Source organism: Arachis ipaensis, chromosome B9 (assembly GCF_059453495.1).
Source record: "Arachis ipaensis isolate K30076 ecotype BB chromosome B9, ASM5945349v1, whole genome shotgun sequence".
Lineage (NCBI taxonomy): Eukaryota > Viridiplantae > Streptophyta > Magnoliopsida > Fabales > Fabaceae > Arachis > Arachis ipaensis.
The window spans coordinates 11,489,673-11,506,068 of NC_142444.1; the positions used below are offsets into that span (position 1 = coordinate 11,489,673).

Sequence of the window (16,396 nt, forward strand, 5' to 3'; positions counted from 1 at the left end):
AGCCCACCAACTCTGGCGCGTCTTCCCTCTCTTCCTCTCTCTCGGATCTCACTTTCTCTTCCCCCCTTCCTCGATCAGTTTTTTTCCCTTTCTTTCTTCCCTTTCTTTTCTTTTCCTTAAGCATATGGGAAAGGGAATGGCAGCGGGTAGTGGCGGTGAGGCGGTAGAGATTAGGGTTAGTGTCAGTTAGGATTTTAATTTGGGAATTAGGATTTTGTGTATAAAATTTGGGGGTTTTGGGTTAATCTCAAATCTAATTAAATCTCTAAAATTACTCTAAAATATTATTTATTATATCAAAATACTAATTGATTTGAAATCAAATACTCTAATTAAAATTATAAGGTAATATAATTAATTTTCTTTATTTATAAAAATATTAATATTAAATCCCAAAATCTCAATTACTTAAACCAAACCATATAAAATTCTTATTATTTTATATTTGTTCAACTTTATTATTTAAATATAAAAAATAATTCGATAATTATAAAATAAGATAAAATCTTAAATTACTTTAAACTCAATTAATCAAAATTTGTTTTAACTATCTTTAATAAAATAATTTCTAAGATTAACGTACTTAACGAATAAATAAATTAAAATTAACTCTTAATAAAATTTTTTGAAATTTTCGGGTCTTACATAAAATTTTTGGGTCTTATATTAAAATTCAAATACACATTGAAAATAAATTAAACCACATATATATTTATACATAAATATATTAGTAACTTATTTTAGTGTACAAATAACATTTACGTAAATAAAAAAGCCGGTTTATTTTAAAGTAGAGTAAACTACCATTTGTACACACAAAAGTTGAAAACGCTGACATATCTACCTATAGAAAAAAGAAATTACCATTTGTACCCATAAAAAATTATTTTTACATGCAAAATTATCCAAACACTAAAAAATTACCTAAAATCCCTAAATTACCCTCATCTTTACCACCACACCACCTCCTTCACCCAATCACCTTTTTAACCCTAACCCTCTTCACCCAGCCACCACCCCTCTTTTCTAACCCTAACCCTCTTCACCCAGTCACCACCCTTCTTTCTCTTTCTAATCTCAAATCCCACCACCCAACACATTCATTTATCTCTCTGTAAAGCTTTTCTTGGACTTCCGGATTCGCAATCAGCTGCGCTATCCCCCATTCCACCGCCGTCGCCGTCGTGTCCGTTCCCCCGTTCAGGAACTTTGAGTAGAGGAAAACCACTTCATCATTTAAAGGACCAGATTTCCCCCCTTCAACCTTCAGATCGAACAGTGTGTCAAGGTATGAGAACGTTATTGCGATTTTGTCGGAGCCTAGATTCTCTATAGCTTTTCTTCTTTGTTCAATCAACGGTACAATGAAATCTACCTGTTCCTTTCGAACTTGTAACACTCTTTTCCTCTGTTTCGAGAAGAAAGGACTCAGGATCGGAAGTTAATCATCGAGTCTTGGATTCAGAGTTATGAGAACATTCTTCATCACTTGATCTATTTTCTCCACCTTGTGTTCTTCCATGTCGAAGCCAAAACACATTGCAACGAGGATACAGAACGTCGTCGCGAACCTCGCGTCTTTGCGGACGAAGACAACGCCATTGTTGTTCTCTGCTTCAGTTCTGAGGCGATTGATGAGCTTCTCCATGGCATTGTCCCTCACGGTACGGAACTCCCTCAGCCTGGTGGAGCTCAGCATGTTCTGAACCATGTTCCGCCGCAGAGACTTTCAAACCGGTCCGTAAACGGCGGCATTAACGGTGAACTTGTTAGAGTTGAAGATAGTCCTGGTAGGTCTCATCAATGTGGGATTGGAGATTAGAAAGGAAAAGAGGGGTGGTGGCTGGGTGAAGAGGGTTAGGATTAGAAAGGTGATTGGGTGAAGGAGGTGGTGTGGTGGTGAAGATGAGGGTAATTTAGGGATTTTAAGTAATTTTTTAATGTTTGGATAATTTTACCTGTAAAAATAATTTTTTATGGGTACAAATGGTAATTTCTTTTGTCTATAGATAAATATGTCCGCGTTTTCAACTTTTGTGGGTACAAATAGTAGTTTACTCTTTTAAAGTAAGTGTCCAATTCTTATTGACACATAAACTAAAATATAAAACCGTGTGACAGGTAGGTGATCTAAATCAATATTTACCCGCTCAATTATCTGATTATCTCTTTCTAAATCGAAGAATACACCAAACAGTCAACACACGCAAACATGGCTTCAACCAGCACAGGCAACAATGGAGGACACTCCAAAATCAAAACCGTTGTCGTTTTGGTTCAAGAGAACCGCTCCTTCGACCACATCCTTGGTTGGATGAAGTCCCTCAACCCGGAAATCGATGGCGTGACCGGTTCCGAATCAAATCCGATGTCTACCGCCGACCCAAACTCAAACCGAATTCAATTTGGAGACCGGTCCGCCAACACTGATCCAGACCCGGGACACGCCGTCCAAGATATCTACGAGCAAATCTTTGGAGAGCCATGGAGTGAGTCTTCGGCGGCAAATAAGTTGCCGCCGACAATGCAAGGCTTCGTCCAAAATGCGGCGAAGCAGCCGCCAAAGAACGGGGACGAGGAGCTGCCCCCGAGGACGGAGGCGGTGATGAATGGGTTCAGACCAGACCGGGTTCCGGTCTATGCAGAGTTGGTTAAGGAGTTTGCGGTTTGCGACAGTTGGTTTGCGTCAGTTCCTGCGGCGACGCAACCGAACAGGCTGTACGTGCACTCTGCGACGTCGTATGGAATGACAAACAACGACACTGGGAAGTTAGTTGGAGGGCTGCCGCAGAAAACGATATTTGATTCGTTGGATGAGAATGGATTCAGTTTTGGGATTTATTATCAGACACTACCCATCACGCTTTTCTACAGGTTCGTCTTCTTCTTCTTCGTTAATAATTACTTCGTTGCCATGCGTATAAAATAATTTCATACGTATATCCAACTACCTTTTATATTAAATACGTTGAATGGTCAGTCAGAACGAATGTGATTGCATCAAAATAAACTCTATTAAAAGATACTAATTTTAAGGTTAGGAATTGAGTTTAACACCAGTAAATTAGGGAAGTTTGGAGTGACGCTTAATCTTCTTCGAAGGGGAAACAAATTAATTTAGTTTAATTTTAAAGTTTTTTAAAAAAAATTGAATATTAAAATATAAATATAATTTAAATTGACAAAATAAATAAAATTAATTTCATGTTTATATATATATATACACGAATTTAAAAAATGGCATAAATATTATTTTTCAACTAAATATATATAACGGATGAATAATATTATATACATTTTTGTGTATATGTCGTGCGTAAAGTTTTCACAATGATATTAAATTAATTGATAAAAATTAATTAAAAATAAATAAATTATTTTTTGTTATATCCAAAAAAATATACACTTAATAATATACCAAAAAATAATACATATAATACAATTTCTCAGCAAAATAAAAGACATAACAAAAAATAAAAGCCTCCTCTAATGTTCAGGTGCATCTAAACACACCTACCCCCACTAGAAGTCATAAACAAACAAAAAGAAATACAACCACGAGGTCCACAACCACGCAAGAGTTACACACTTACACCAACCACGAGCAATTTGTTAACCAAAAATGATTATATTATTCTCCTTCTTTATTAATTAAAGATTTTTTTAGTAATATTAACTTCGCCAAATTAGATAGTTCCTACAATAATTATATTACTAGTGTATGTATCTGTGTAACGTACGAAAAAAATGTTTTTGATATTTATATTTGAAATATGTGTTTTAAAAAAAATATTATTAATATATTGTTATCTATAATAATAATAATAATAATTGTACTTTACTTTTAACAATGACTTATATGTGTCATAAAATTTTATTTTATTAGAATTATTTTTTAAATTTGTGTCTTAAAAAAATATATTATCTAATTAATGATATAATAATTTAATTTTTTAATTTTTAAAAAATTATGTATAATTATGGTATAATTTATATAAATCACCTTAAATGCAATTAATAATAAATTAAAATATTATCTTTTTTAAAGAAAGGTACGTGAGTGATATTGTTTATAGTTAGATAGTTCTTACAATAATTATATAAGTGTTAAACCGTATGGTAAAACATTTTCTAACACACAACACACTAAGTTATAGTGAAAATTTTCCGTACAACTATATATTATTATCTTTATATAATAATACTGTATAGATTAAAAGTAATTATTGTATGATATTGATTTTGATATATAAATTAACATTAAAGAATATTACACATCCGCAATCATATATATAGTATTGTTGTTGTACTGTTTACATAATATTTATGGGCCGGGTGACACACTGTACCCTAAACTTTATTATATTCTCTTAGAAAATATAACCTTACTGGCTTACAGCTCAAAAGAAGAACAAATTTTTAAGTAAACGTGATACACATGCAATGATCTACCTTAAAAATTTATGTGATTTATTTTTCGAAATATATAAATATACTTCAGGTGTCAATGCTTTGGTGGAATCTCTTGTTCCAAGTAAAATAATGGTGGAAGTGGGTTGTCACAATTAGAAGTGACAATATGTATCTTATCTATAGGTATTCAATTCTATTTAATTTAGTTGGATAAAATTTTTGTGCACGTCGGATAAAATGTAGATTGAGTTTCAATTAACTCGCACTTTTTATATATATATATGTTTTAAGTAGATGTTGAATAAAAAAATTTTTACTAAATACAAAAAATTTTTACTAATTAAAAAAATTATTAATTAATAATTTAATAATTTTTTTTATAAAAATTAGTTCTATTTTAAATTATCATCAAATTATATAATAATATTATATTTTTTTAATAACTTACAGTCTCACAGATAAAATCAAATACCCACAAATTAAAAATAAATAAAATTAAAGTTAAAATATTTTCAATTCGTAAATAGAATAAAATTAAATTTATATAAAAATTTTAACTTATAAATAACATTAAAATTAAATCCAAACCCTACTTATTCTATCTCCTGTCACCTCTAATTACAAATAGATATATATATGGAGCCAGCGGCCAGCCTGAAAAGCTTATATGAATGTGCTATGTGTGGGACTTTAAGTATGCAAGCCTTACTCCATTATATTCAGTTTCATGTCATCTCTTTTTTCATAGTAACACTAGTAGCAAATCCAATTCGGTTCTTGTCTATTCTTTTTAAATATATATAAGATGATTTTTAGATAAAAAGTGGATATTTTGATTTTTAACAATATTATTTTTGGATAATATGAATTTAATGTTAAAAAATTTATTAAATAATAGTATAAATTAGTTTGGTAAGAATTTTATTTGTAGTGTATAGGAGGTTAAACTTTTACAAAAAAAATTTTAAAGATTAAGTAAATTTTGATCTCTAAAATATAGGTCAAGATTTTTATGTTCCTAACTTTTTTTTCATACAAAATTATTCTTAAGATTTAACTTAGTTTTAAAATCGTCTTTTGACTTTTCCTTTTTCACCAAAATATTCGATTCTTCTTCTCCATCACAGCAATACCCAGTACCCAGTTATTCATCTCAATCATAACAATATTTCTTCTTCTTTCTCTTTCTCTTCGTTAACTAGAATTTCAACAAAATTTCAACTATAATTTCAACAACAGCAATAACAAAATTTCAACTAACTAATATTAAAATTTCAAAACAGAGAAACAAACAAAACACATCAGCAACATAATTTCAACGACAATAACAAAATTTTAACTAAAAGATATAAAATATTAAAATAGAGAAGCAGAAGAATAGAATAGAATCAGAAACAAAACAGAAATAGAAAAACAATGGAATCAATATCCAGTGTGATTAACAAAAATCGAAATTGGAACAGAAGCAGAATAATCAGAAACAGAAGCAAAATAATTAGTTTAATCTGAAACAAAATTGGAATCCACCGGCGAGGAGCAGTGACGACATGCGAGGAGTAGCGGCGAGCTAGCGAGGAAGAGGAGCAGCAAGAGATCCAGCGGCGAGGACATGAAGCAGCAGAGGAGCTTCGGCGACGACATTTGGTTCAATGGACGGTAGCGGTGGCCGCTGGCGGCAACACTCCTCCTCCTCCTCCTCCTCTCTCTCTCTCTCTCTCTCTCTCTCTCTCTCTCTCTCTCTCTCTCTCTCTCTCTCTCTCTCTCTCTCTCTCTCTCTCTCTCTCTCTCTCTCTCTCTCTCTCTCTCTCTCTCTCTCTCTCTCTCTCTCTCTCTCTCTCTCTCTCTCTCTCTATATATATATATATATATATATATATATATATATATATATATATATATATCTCCGCGGTCAGCAACGGTGGCGGATCTAGCGATGACAGAGCTGCTCAGAACGGCGACAACGCGACTCAACAGCGGCAACGAGTCCAGTACGACGACGGCCTCCCTTCCCCCCTCGCGTGATTCCCTTCTCCCCACCTTCCCTTCCCCTTTCTTCTTCCCTCCCCCTCCGTGATCCCTTCCCCCTTTAACCCATTTTCTTTCTTTTTTTTTTTTATTTTATAATTTTTTTAGTTAGGGGTAATTTAGTAATAAAAATTAAATTTTTGGTAAAAATAATGATTTTAAAATTAAGTTAAACCTTAGGGACGATTCTGTATGCAAACAAAAGTTGGGGATGAAAAAATTTTTGACATAGGACCAAAATCGTATTTAACCATTTTTTTCAACAATATAAAACTTAAAATTTTGAAAACCAAATCGATTATCGAACCATTATAAGTTTATAACTATTAATTTATTAGTTTAAAAGTTCAACTGATTTAACTGTGGATTCAATCAAAATAACCAAATTATAATAAAATAATATATTAAATTATAAATAAATACAAATAACATAAATATATACTAATATAAATTTTAAAAATTCTTAAAATTAAAGTTATAAAATTGAATATAATTTTATAATTTCATATAACTATAACAGAAGAGTTAAATTAAAAAAAAAATCAAATTTCAAGGTTTATATATATTCAGAGGAAACGAGAGGAGAACGAGAGACAACACTAATAAAGGTAGGAGGAGGAGAGGAACAAGAATGTAAATGAAATTATTATAAATTTAATACTCAATTTGGTCCCTGAAGTTACACTCGAGTTTCAATTTAGTCCCTAAAGTTTTAATTACCTCAATTTAATTCCCAAACTTTTCAATTGACTCTGTGATGGAAACTACTGTAGGGACTAACGTGATTAAAATTTAAAAAGTTCAGGGACTAAATTGAGGCAATTGAAACTTCAAGGACTAAATTGAGGCTCGAGTGTAATTTTAGGGACCAAACTCAGTATTTTCTCTTATTTTTATTAAGAATAAATTCATCTAAAAAATAACAGGATAATTTTAAAATTTAAGGTTAATAAGTACGATTCTGGTCCCTAACCGTAGAGGTTGAAAATTTTTTTTGTCTCCTGCTTTTTTTTTGTCTACAAAATGATCCCGAATGTTTAACTTAGTTTTAAAATCGTCATTTTTATCAAATTTTTTATTTTAATTACCAAATTACCACTAACTAAAAAAATATATAAAAAAAAAGAAAAAAATGAAAACGGGAAAAGGGGGACTGGAAAGGGAATCACGCTTTGGGGGTGTTTCCAGGGAAGAAGAGAGGAAAGGGAAGGTGGAGAAGGGAATCCGCCGACGCTGCTTCCTCACCGCCAGATCTCGTCGTTTCCTTTCTTTCTCAGCACACACTCACACTAACGGCAAGATAAGAGAGAGCAGAGGGAGAGAGAAAGAGAAGCGGAGAGGAAGAGAAGATAGGAACGGAGGCACTGAGGGAGACCGCGTCCAGCTCGCCACGCCCTGCCGTCGTCCTTATCGCGAACCGTCGTTGTCGGTTGCCATCGAGCCATGTCCTGTCACTGCCGCTAGAGTGAGATCACGTCGACGACAGCAGATCCGCGAGGTTGGACGGTCGTCGATGCTCCTCGCCGGTCGCCGCTGCTCCTGGTCCTCCTTGCCCGTTGTTGTTGTTGTTCTGATTCCATTATCCATTATTGTGGTTCTTCCTGTGATTCTGGTTGTTGTTGTTGTTTCATTGTTGCTGCTTTTGCTTCTGCTTTCTGCTTCTGTCTGCTTCTATTTTTGTTTTTGCTTCTGGTTCTACTTTTGTTGTTGTTCTTATTCCATTATCCATTGTTATTGTTGTTGTTGTTCTTTTGGTTGTTGCTGTTTCATTGTTGTTGATTCTGCTTCTGCTTTTGCTTCTGCCTGCTTCTGTTTCTACTTTTGCTTGTGTCTCTGCGTCTCTGCTTCTGTTTGATTTTGGGGAAGAAGGGGGAATGGTATTTTCGTTCAAAGGATGATTTTAAAACTAAGTTAAACCTTCGAAACTATTTTGTAGGCAAAAAAAAGTCAGAAACAAAAAAAATTTTCAACATCTACGTTAAGGACCAAAATCGTACTTAACCCTAAAATTTATTATAATATTAATAGAAATATTTTTTAATATAAAATAATAGTCAGGAATAATTTAGTTTTTATAAAAGTATTATAATTAAAATAATATTTTACCTTTATATTTATATATGGATAATAGAAAAAAGAGCTAATAACTTTTTTCGTCCTTATCATTTTTTTTCCAAAATCATCCTTAATATTATAAATATAATTTTTAGACAAAATTATCCCTAATAAAAATAATTGTAACTCTTAAAAAAAATCATCTCTCTATTACTAATCCCAACTCTTCCACCAATCCTAATTAAAATTATATAAATTAGGACTTAAGGTTTAACTACTCTAAATTTTTTAGTGAGTGAGTTATTTAGAGTCAATGACAGCACAAAAAATTTAATGGTGACCAACTTGAAAAGTTGCATTTAGGATTTTAGCTGAAAAAAAACAAATATAAAATAGGATACAATATGAAGAGAGAGGAGGACAACCTACCTAAAAAGAGGAAGGAGGTAGCTCCGGCAAGCAGCGACGACATGACAGTGTTCCATGCGATGCAAATTGGTGGTGGTAGTGACCAGTTCATGCGGTCTTTGAAGACTGTTGGTAGTGGCTAACACTGACAGAAGGACTGTCGGAGGTGATTTGGGGGAGGAAGATGCAGAGAGAGAGAGAGCCGATGGTTTCAGAGAATGTGTGTGGTCTTCCAAAATGAGTGGGAGAGGGTGTCTGATTTCAATTTAGAGCTAATTTTACTGTCAGATTTATTGGCAGATAAATCCAATAGTAACCCATTACGTGTGGCAAAATGTAGTGTTTCATTAATTCGCTAGTAAATCTGACGGTACAAAACGCGCTAAATTTTTTGTTATTTCCTCTAAATATTACCGGCACATTTGTGGACAAAAAATCTAATCTAATGGTAATTTTTTTATCGGACGAATTTATTACCCGATTCACTTCCAATAGATCCCTGGCTAACGGCTAATGTTAAATCCAACCATAAACCTAAGAATATTTAATATTTTTCTTGTAGTGAATAACAATGGCAGCAACAACATAATTTTAAATTTGGCTTGTGAATTGATAAGAAAAAGTGGAGCGTTAAAAAGAGATGGAAAAAGTTTTGCACAATTCAAAAATCACAATCAGTTCAGTGGTGGTAGAATCCTTTGCAGCAGCGTTAAAATTGGCGAGAGGCTTTGGTATCACTAGAACCAGTTCGACAGACCATGGAAGAGCTTGACGGCAACAATGGCAGCAGCTATAACAACAGTTAATTAAAGCAACAACACCCACACTTCAGGTTCCACCCTCCTATTGCTTCGTGGCAATGACTTTCCAATCTTCCATCAGCGCCACCATCACTCTGTCTCACTTCCTTTCATCTATTTATTTCTCTCAATTTTTGTTTCTTGGTGGCAGTGACTTTCTCTTCTTCCATCAGCGCCACCATCACTCTGTCTCACTTCCTTCCATTTATTTCTTTCTCTCAATTTTTGTTATGAAATTTTTAATTAAACTAATTACTTATTGTTGTTATTGTTGTTGAAAGTAACGAGAATGAAGGAGAAATTTTGATAATATTTGAAGAGACATGGTGAAAATAATAAGAAAGATTAAAATTGATGGAGTAGTCTACTATTTTATGGTAGTGAGGGTTTTTCAATTTTATTTTTACCAATAATAATTTTGTCCAAAAAATAAATTTGGGATAGAAAATAATGATTTAAAATAATTTCTAACTTTGAGAATGAATTTGATAAAAATAAAATTTAGGAACAATTTTAATTTTTGTCTAATACTTTAGAAACAAAAAAAATACTTAATCATAAAACACAATAAAAATCAACCGATAATCATTCATCTTAAATTTTAAATGTATAATTATTTTATAAATTTTGGATATATAAATTTTCTAACTTTTGGATATGGAAAATTTTTGTTCACCAACTTCTTCTGCTAGCCAAATCTTCTGGATGCACCACTGGCTAAACCCAGTTAACTAATTCTAATAGTTTTGCTAATAAATATTAAATTCACCATTTCATTGCTTTCAGGAATCTTAGGAAACTAAAATACATAGACAACTTCCACCCATTTGACTCATTCAAGAAGCACTGCAAAGAAGGGAAGTTACAAAACTACGTTGTCATTGAACCAAGATATTTCGATCTTTTATCCAATCCAGCGAACGATGATCACCCACCCCATGATGTGGGAGAGGGACAGAAATTGGTGAAGGAGGTGTATGAAGCACTGAGGAGTAGCCCTCAGTGGAAGGAGATTCTGTTTGTGATCACATACGATGAACATGGAGGTTTCTATGATCATGTTCCAACTCCTGTTGAAGGAGTTCCTAGCCCTGATGACATTGTTGGTCCTGATCCATTCAAGTTCAAGTTTGATAGGCTTGGTGTTAGGGTTCCTGCCATCATTATCTCTCCATGGATTGAGCCTGGCAAAGGTTAGTGCATTTATGTGGAGTTTATATGTGAGCCATTTTTTTAAGGTCAAATATGTTGTGATATGTTTCTAAAATTCGAACTTGTTTTTGTAACTTTGAAACCAAAAAGTTCAATGATTTAAAAGGTTCAAGAGTTGAATACAATATAATAATATACTTTTTTATGAGAAATTTTTGGAACCAGTCATTTTTAGTATTTTTTTGTCATTTTTTGATTAATGTAAATATTAAATTATCTTTAAAATAATTTTTATTAATTTATGTGCACAAATTTTAAAAAATATGGATGCAAATTATATTAATTCATGTGTATAAATTTTGATAAATATAAGTGCAAATTATATATTTCTTGTGTACAAAATTTTTATAAATAAATATGAATATAAATTATTATTGGCTAAAAATAATAATATTTACTTGACTATATGTAATATTATTATTTTCTTATATGTTATGAGTATGATGGCTACTATAACTATTTTTTTTGTTATTCGAGAACGTTTTTAATTAAAAAATAAAAATTAAAGAATCTTGTTTCAAGATAAAAAATGTTATCTTAATTTTAACCATATTTCTTAAATATTGTTATTTATATAAAACATATATATTATCTTGAAAAAAAATTTAAAAAAATTAATTTTTTGAATTCATTTTCAATAAAAATCAGATCGATTTTTAGTATTTTATTGGTCTATTGTCGATATTTTTTTTTTTTCATAATCGAATAAGTCAGTTGAACCAATTAGTCCAGTTTGGTGCAAAACCATGATTTGAAGTTTGATATTCATGAGATGTCATTGGATTTAAACTCAACGATGAGTATTACTAATTTAATTCCCATTTCTTGTGTTTGTGATTATGCCGTAAAAATTAATATTATTGTATTATGTATATATGTATATGCAGTGTTACACAATCCTTTGGGACCATTCCCTACATCACAGTATGAACATTCTTCAATAGCAGCAACTGTTAAGAAGATATATAAGCTACCTCAATTTCTCACTAAACGTGATGCATGGGCTGCAACTTTCGATTCTCTTTTAACCCTATCTACACCCCGAACAGATTGTCCAGGTATACATATATAACAACAGTAATACTACATGACTAATAAATACTGTCATTATTTCGTCAATAATAATTTTTACTTATCTTTACAAAATTTATACACATAAAAATTAACACATTTGCATTCATATCACCAAAATTTATACATATACAACAATGTTTTTTTTGTTAAAAGACAATTTATTGTTTCTGTCGGCTAATTACTAGCCAAAATTGTTAATATGTGCAGACTCCCAAAATTTTCCGATATAATAATGCTCAAATAGAATCACATACATCTAATAAAAAGATACAAAATGCTATTCGTACATCAAAATTAATTACTAAAATTAGTCATCAATGTATTTATGTATAAATACATCTGTAGTTTAATTTATTTTCAATGTGTATTTATATTTCAACATATATTTTATATTGGTGTGACTGATATTAGTGACTAATTTTAATGTACACATACCATAATAAAAAAAAAGGGTAAAGTATATTTTTTGTCCCTAAAGTTTGATAAAAGTTTCAAAAATACCCATAAGTTTTATTTTGTTTCAATTTTGTCCCAAAAGTTTTCGATTTGCATCAAATATACTCTCCATGGCTAAATTTTTAAAAAATTTAAGACCAATCTAACAATAATGCATGAAAATTATGGTTGATTTGCTTGTATTGAGGTTGTTCTTATGAAATCATTGTTTAATTAGTCTTAAATTTTTTGAAAAATTAGACATCAGAGGTATATACCGTATATTTGATGCAAATCGAAAATTTTTGGGACAAAATTAAAACAAAATAACACTTATGAGTATTTTTAAATTTTTTGTTAAATTTTAGGAATAAAAAGTATACTTTACCTTAAAAAAATATATTGGGTTATGAGTTTTGTAGAATCAATATAAGTCTTATATCGAAGAGCCAACATATAAAATACTAAAGAATCTTATAAAATTTTATTCAAAAATGCTATTCGTACACCAAAATCAGTTACTAATGTATTTGTATATAAATATATATAGTTTAATTTATTTTCAATATATATTTATATTCTAACATGTATTTTATACTGGTGACTAATTTTAGTAGCTGATTTTGATGTACACGTAATAAATCATATTCTAACATGTATTTTATACTGGTGAATAATTTTAGTAGCTGATTTTGATGTACACGTAATATAATCGTATATCGAAGATCCAACATATAAAAATTAAAGAATTGTATAAAATTTTAAGCGCTCTCATAAAATTAATAAAAATAAAATTAATTGACATAATAAATTATTTATAATTTAAATAAGAAGTTTTAGGTTCAAGACTTGAAAATAACAAAAGAAAAATTGTAGGCTATATACAAAAAAGGTATTTTAGAAGGGGAAAAAAATTGTATTTTATGTTTTTGATTAATTTTTGCAGAGAAATTACCTGAACCGGCGAAATTAAGAGAGGTCGGTGCTCAAGAACAGGCAAAGCTGAGCGAATTTCAGGAAGAATTGGTACAAATGGCAGCAACTTTAAATGGAGATCACAAAAAAAGCATCTACCCTAACAAGTTAGTTGAGAACATGACTGCTTTGGACGCAATTAAATATATTGAAGATGCATTCAATACCTTCTTAGATGAGTGTAACAAAGCAAAGCAAAGTGGAGTTGATGGATCTCAAATTGTTGAGTGTGCTGATAAGAATAAATCAACACCACCAAATTCCAAGAATTTCTTTCAGAAGTTGTTGTCTTGTATAGTTTGTGATCCATAGTTCAATATATTGCGCATTGTATTTAACCGTGAATAATTTCTACTGGGATACCTCGTTATTCTTGCGGTCATTTATTTGTGTGTACAATTATATGGCTTTGAGAATCAAATTTGTCTCTATGTGCTGAATAATAATGTTTTGTGTATTCATTTCTATTTCATCATAATAGTCTGATGGCTGAGCATAGGGGTGGCAATATGTACTCTACTCGCGAGTATCCAACCCGTGAGTATCCAACCCGACTCCACCTGGTCGGGTAGGGTTGTCAATCCGATCCGCAGCGGGTAGGGTAGGGTGCGGGTAGGGTTCTTGTGCGAGTCGGGTAGGGTGCGGGTTGAGCCTCAACCCTACCCGACCAACCCGCACTCTATATATGCATATGTTATATACTTATATAAAAATATGTTTTAAGTGGATGTTGAACCAAAGACCTCTCATTAAATGCAAAAAATCCTTAGTCATTAAAAGAAGATCATTAATTGATAATTTAATAAACTTTTTTTTACATAAAAGTCAGTTCTATTTTAAATTATCATCAAGTTATATAATAATGTTGTTTCTTTTTTTGTAACCCGCGGGTAGGATCGGGTACCCGCGGATTAAGAGCGGGTAGGGTTAGGGTTGGCTCCAAACCCTACCCTACCCTACCCATTGCCACCCCTAGCTGAGCATAAGGTTTAAGTATGATTTTGGTTCCTAACGTAGAGGTCGAAAATTTATTTTGTCTTTGGTATTTTTTCGCTACAAAATGGTCCCAAAATTTTAATTTATTTTAAAATTATCATTTTTACCAATTTTTTATTTTTATTACTAAATTATCCCTCACTAAAAAAATTATAAAATAAAATAAAAAAGGATCGAAAAGTCACAAGAGGGAGAAAGAGAATGGGGGAGGGGAGGGGAAGAAAGAGAATGGGGGAGGGGAGGGGAAGAAAGAGAATCCGGGAGGGGGGAGGGAAGGGGGAAGGGACCATCGCACCGCCGCATCACCGCCTGTGATTGTAAGGAGAAACAGACAGCAAGAGGAGAAAACTAAGGGAGAAGAGTGAGATCGGAAGGGATCGAAAGGGGAAACCGTGTTCAGCGCCGTCGCCGCCACTCGCGCGCCGCTCACCGTTTCTGCTCCTCCTCCCTCTCCGCCACTGCTCCGCTGCTACCGTCCGCTTCTGCTTCTGTTTTGCTTTCTACTTCTGCTTCCGATTCTGCTTTTGCATTTACATTTGGATCTGCTTCTTCTTCTTTATCTGCATTTGGATCTGCTTCTTCTGCATTTGGATTTGCTTCTTCTTTTTATTCTGCATTTGTTATTTTATTTTATTTTATTGTTGTTGTGTGTTGATTTTGTTGTTGTTAGTTTTTGCATTTGAATAATCTTGAATTTGATTATTGGTATTTAGTGGGAGTAAGGGAGGTGGTGGTGGTGGGGAAGTGTGGTGGTTCTGCTGCTGGTTGATTTTGGAGAAGAAGGAGGAATGACATTTTCGTCTGAAGGACGATTTTTAAACAAATTGAAACCTTGGGAATAATTTTGTAGCGAAAAAAAATTGAAAACGAAATAAATTTTCGACCTCTACGTTAGGGACCAAAATCGTACTTAACCCCTGAGCATAACTAAATTATGTTTCTCACTTTTAGTAAGAATTATACTTAATTTTCTTTCTTTTTATTAATCTTTACACATTTTTTTTTGTGTTAATTGATTGCTTTTAGAGTTTTATATCGCTATATGTATAATTATTAATTAGTAAACATTTAAATTAGTCTTTAAAAACTTTTAAATTTGATATTCAATTTTAAAAACTAAAATAAATTACTTAACGGAAAATCAATGACCAAAGTGTATTATTTATAATGATGATAAAGTAGCTGATATGTGGATGAATAATATTATAACATGTAGCACAACCCACCACGTTAATATGTTATGAGTCAGCAGATCACTGGTCAATCTGTCATTGTAGTATTATACGTGGCCAAATTATAAAATAATATGCATCACTAAGTCACTAACAATTTACGTTATCAAACTACATTAGTACATTGTTAACAACAAATAAGTAAAAAAATAACGGTGTATTTTTGCCAAAAGAATATAATTGATGCAATTGGAATTTTAAGATATCTTTTTGGTACACCACACAAATATCTCACACCACTTTTGTAACGACAAAATTTTTAAAGTAGTTTCTGAGATTGACGTCGTGCACTAAAATTGTCTTTGAGATCGAAAAAATTACATCATATTAGTCCCTGACCCATTTTTCGTTGACGTGGCTTGATGACGTGGACCTTTAGTGACATGTGTCACCTCATGGTTTGGCCATGTATAACAGTATGATGACATGTCGGCCAGCGACACGCAGCATGATGACATGGATGGTTATGCCACATGTCAGATTATGCCACGTGTCACAATATCATTTGTCCCTGTATTATCTACTATGTCATTATTACATATGTACCAAATTGGTCTGTTACTTTGCATCAAATGACTCATTTTAGTCCCTAAAATTAAATGTCGTGCACCAAATTAGTCCATTCGTCAGTTTTTTCTCATTTTTAATATCTTTGAATACACTAATTTTAATTTTATCTTTTCACAAGTTATTTAAATACAAGTGTTTTTATAAAATATTTTAAAATTTTAGTTTTAATTATACAAATTTTTTTCTACAATATTTTATTAA

The 16,396-nt window shown here is 31.9% G+C and overlaps 1 protein-coding gene and 1 pseudogene across 1 annotated transcript; one reads left to right on the forward strand and one right to left on the reverse strand.

The window, feature by feature from the left end:
- Positions 1 to 1,042: 1,042 nt before the first annotated feature.
- Positions 1,043 to 1,671, reverse strand: LOC107614990 (cytochrome P450 77A3-like; annotated as a pseudogene).
- Positions 1,672 to 2,155: 484 nt separating this feature from the next.
- LOC107619467 (non-specific phospholipase C3) lies at positions 2,156 to 13,895 on the forward strand. Its single transcript, XM_016321766.3, has 4 exons — positions 2,156 to 2,874; positions 10,488 to 10,894; positions 11,801 to 11,971; positions 13,369 to 13,895. The coding sequence occupies exons 1-4, from the start codon at positions 2,213 to 2,215 to the stop codon at positions 13,707 to 13,709; spliced, it is 1,581 nt and encodes a 526-aa protein (XP_016177252.1). The 5' UTR covers positions 2,156 to 2,212; the 3' UTR covers positions 13,710 to 13,895.
- The last annotated feature ends 2,501 nt before the right edge of the window (positions 13,896 to 16,396 follow it).

Bases quoted from the DNA above. Each gene is read 5' to 3' on its own strand.
- LOC107619467 (XM_016321766.3), top strand. From the start codon at position 2,213: ATGGCTTCAACCAGCACAGGCAACAATGGAGGACACTCCAAAATCAAA. The intron at 2,875-10,487 runs GTTCGTCTTCTT...CATTGCTTTCAG, and splicing joins CCCATCACGCTTTTCTACAG to GAATCTTAGGAAACTAAAAT. The intron at 11,972-13,368 runs GTATACATATAT...TAATTTTTGCAG, and splicing joins ACCCCGAACAGATTGTCCAG to AGAAATTACCTGAACCGGCG.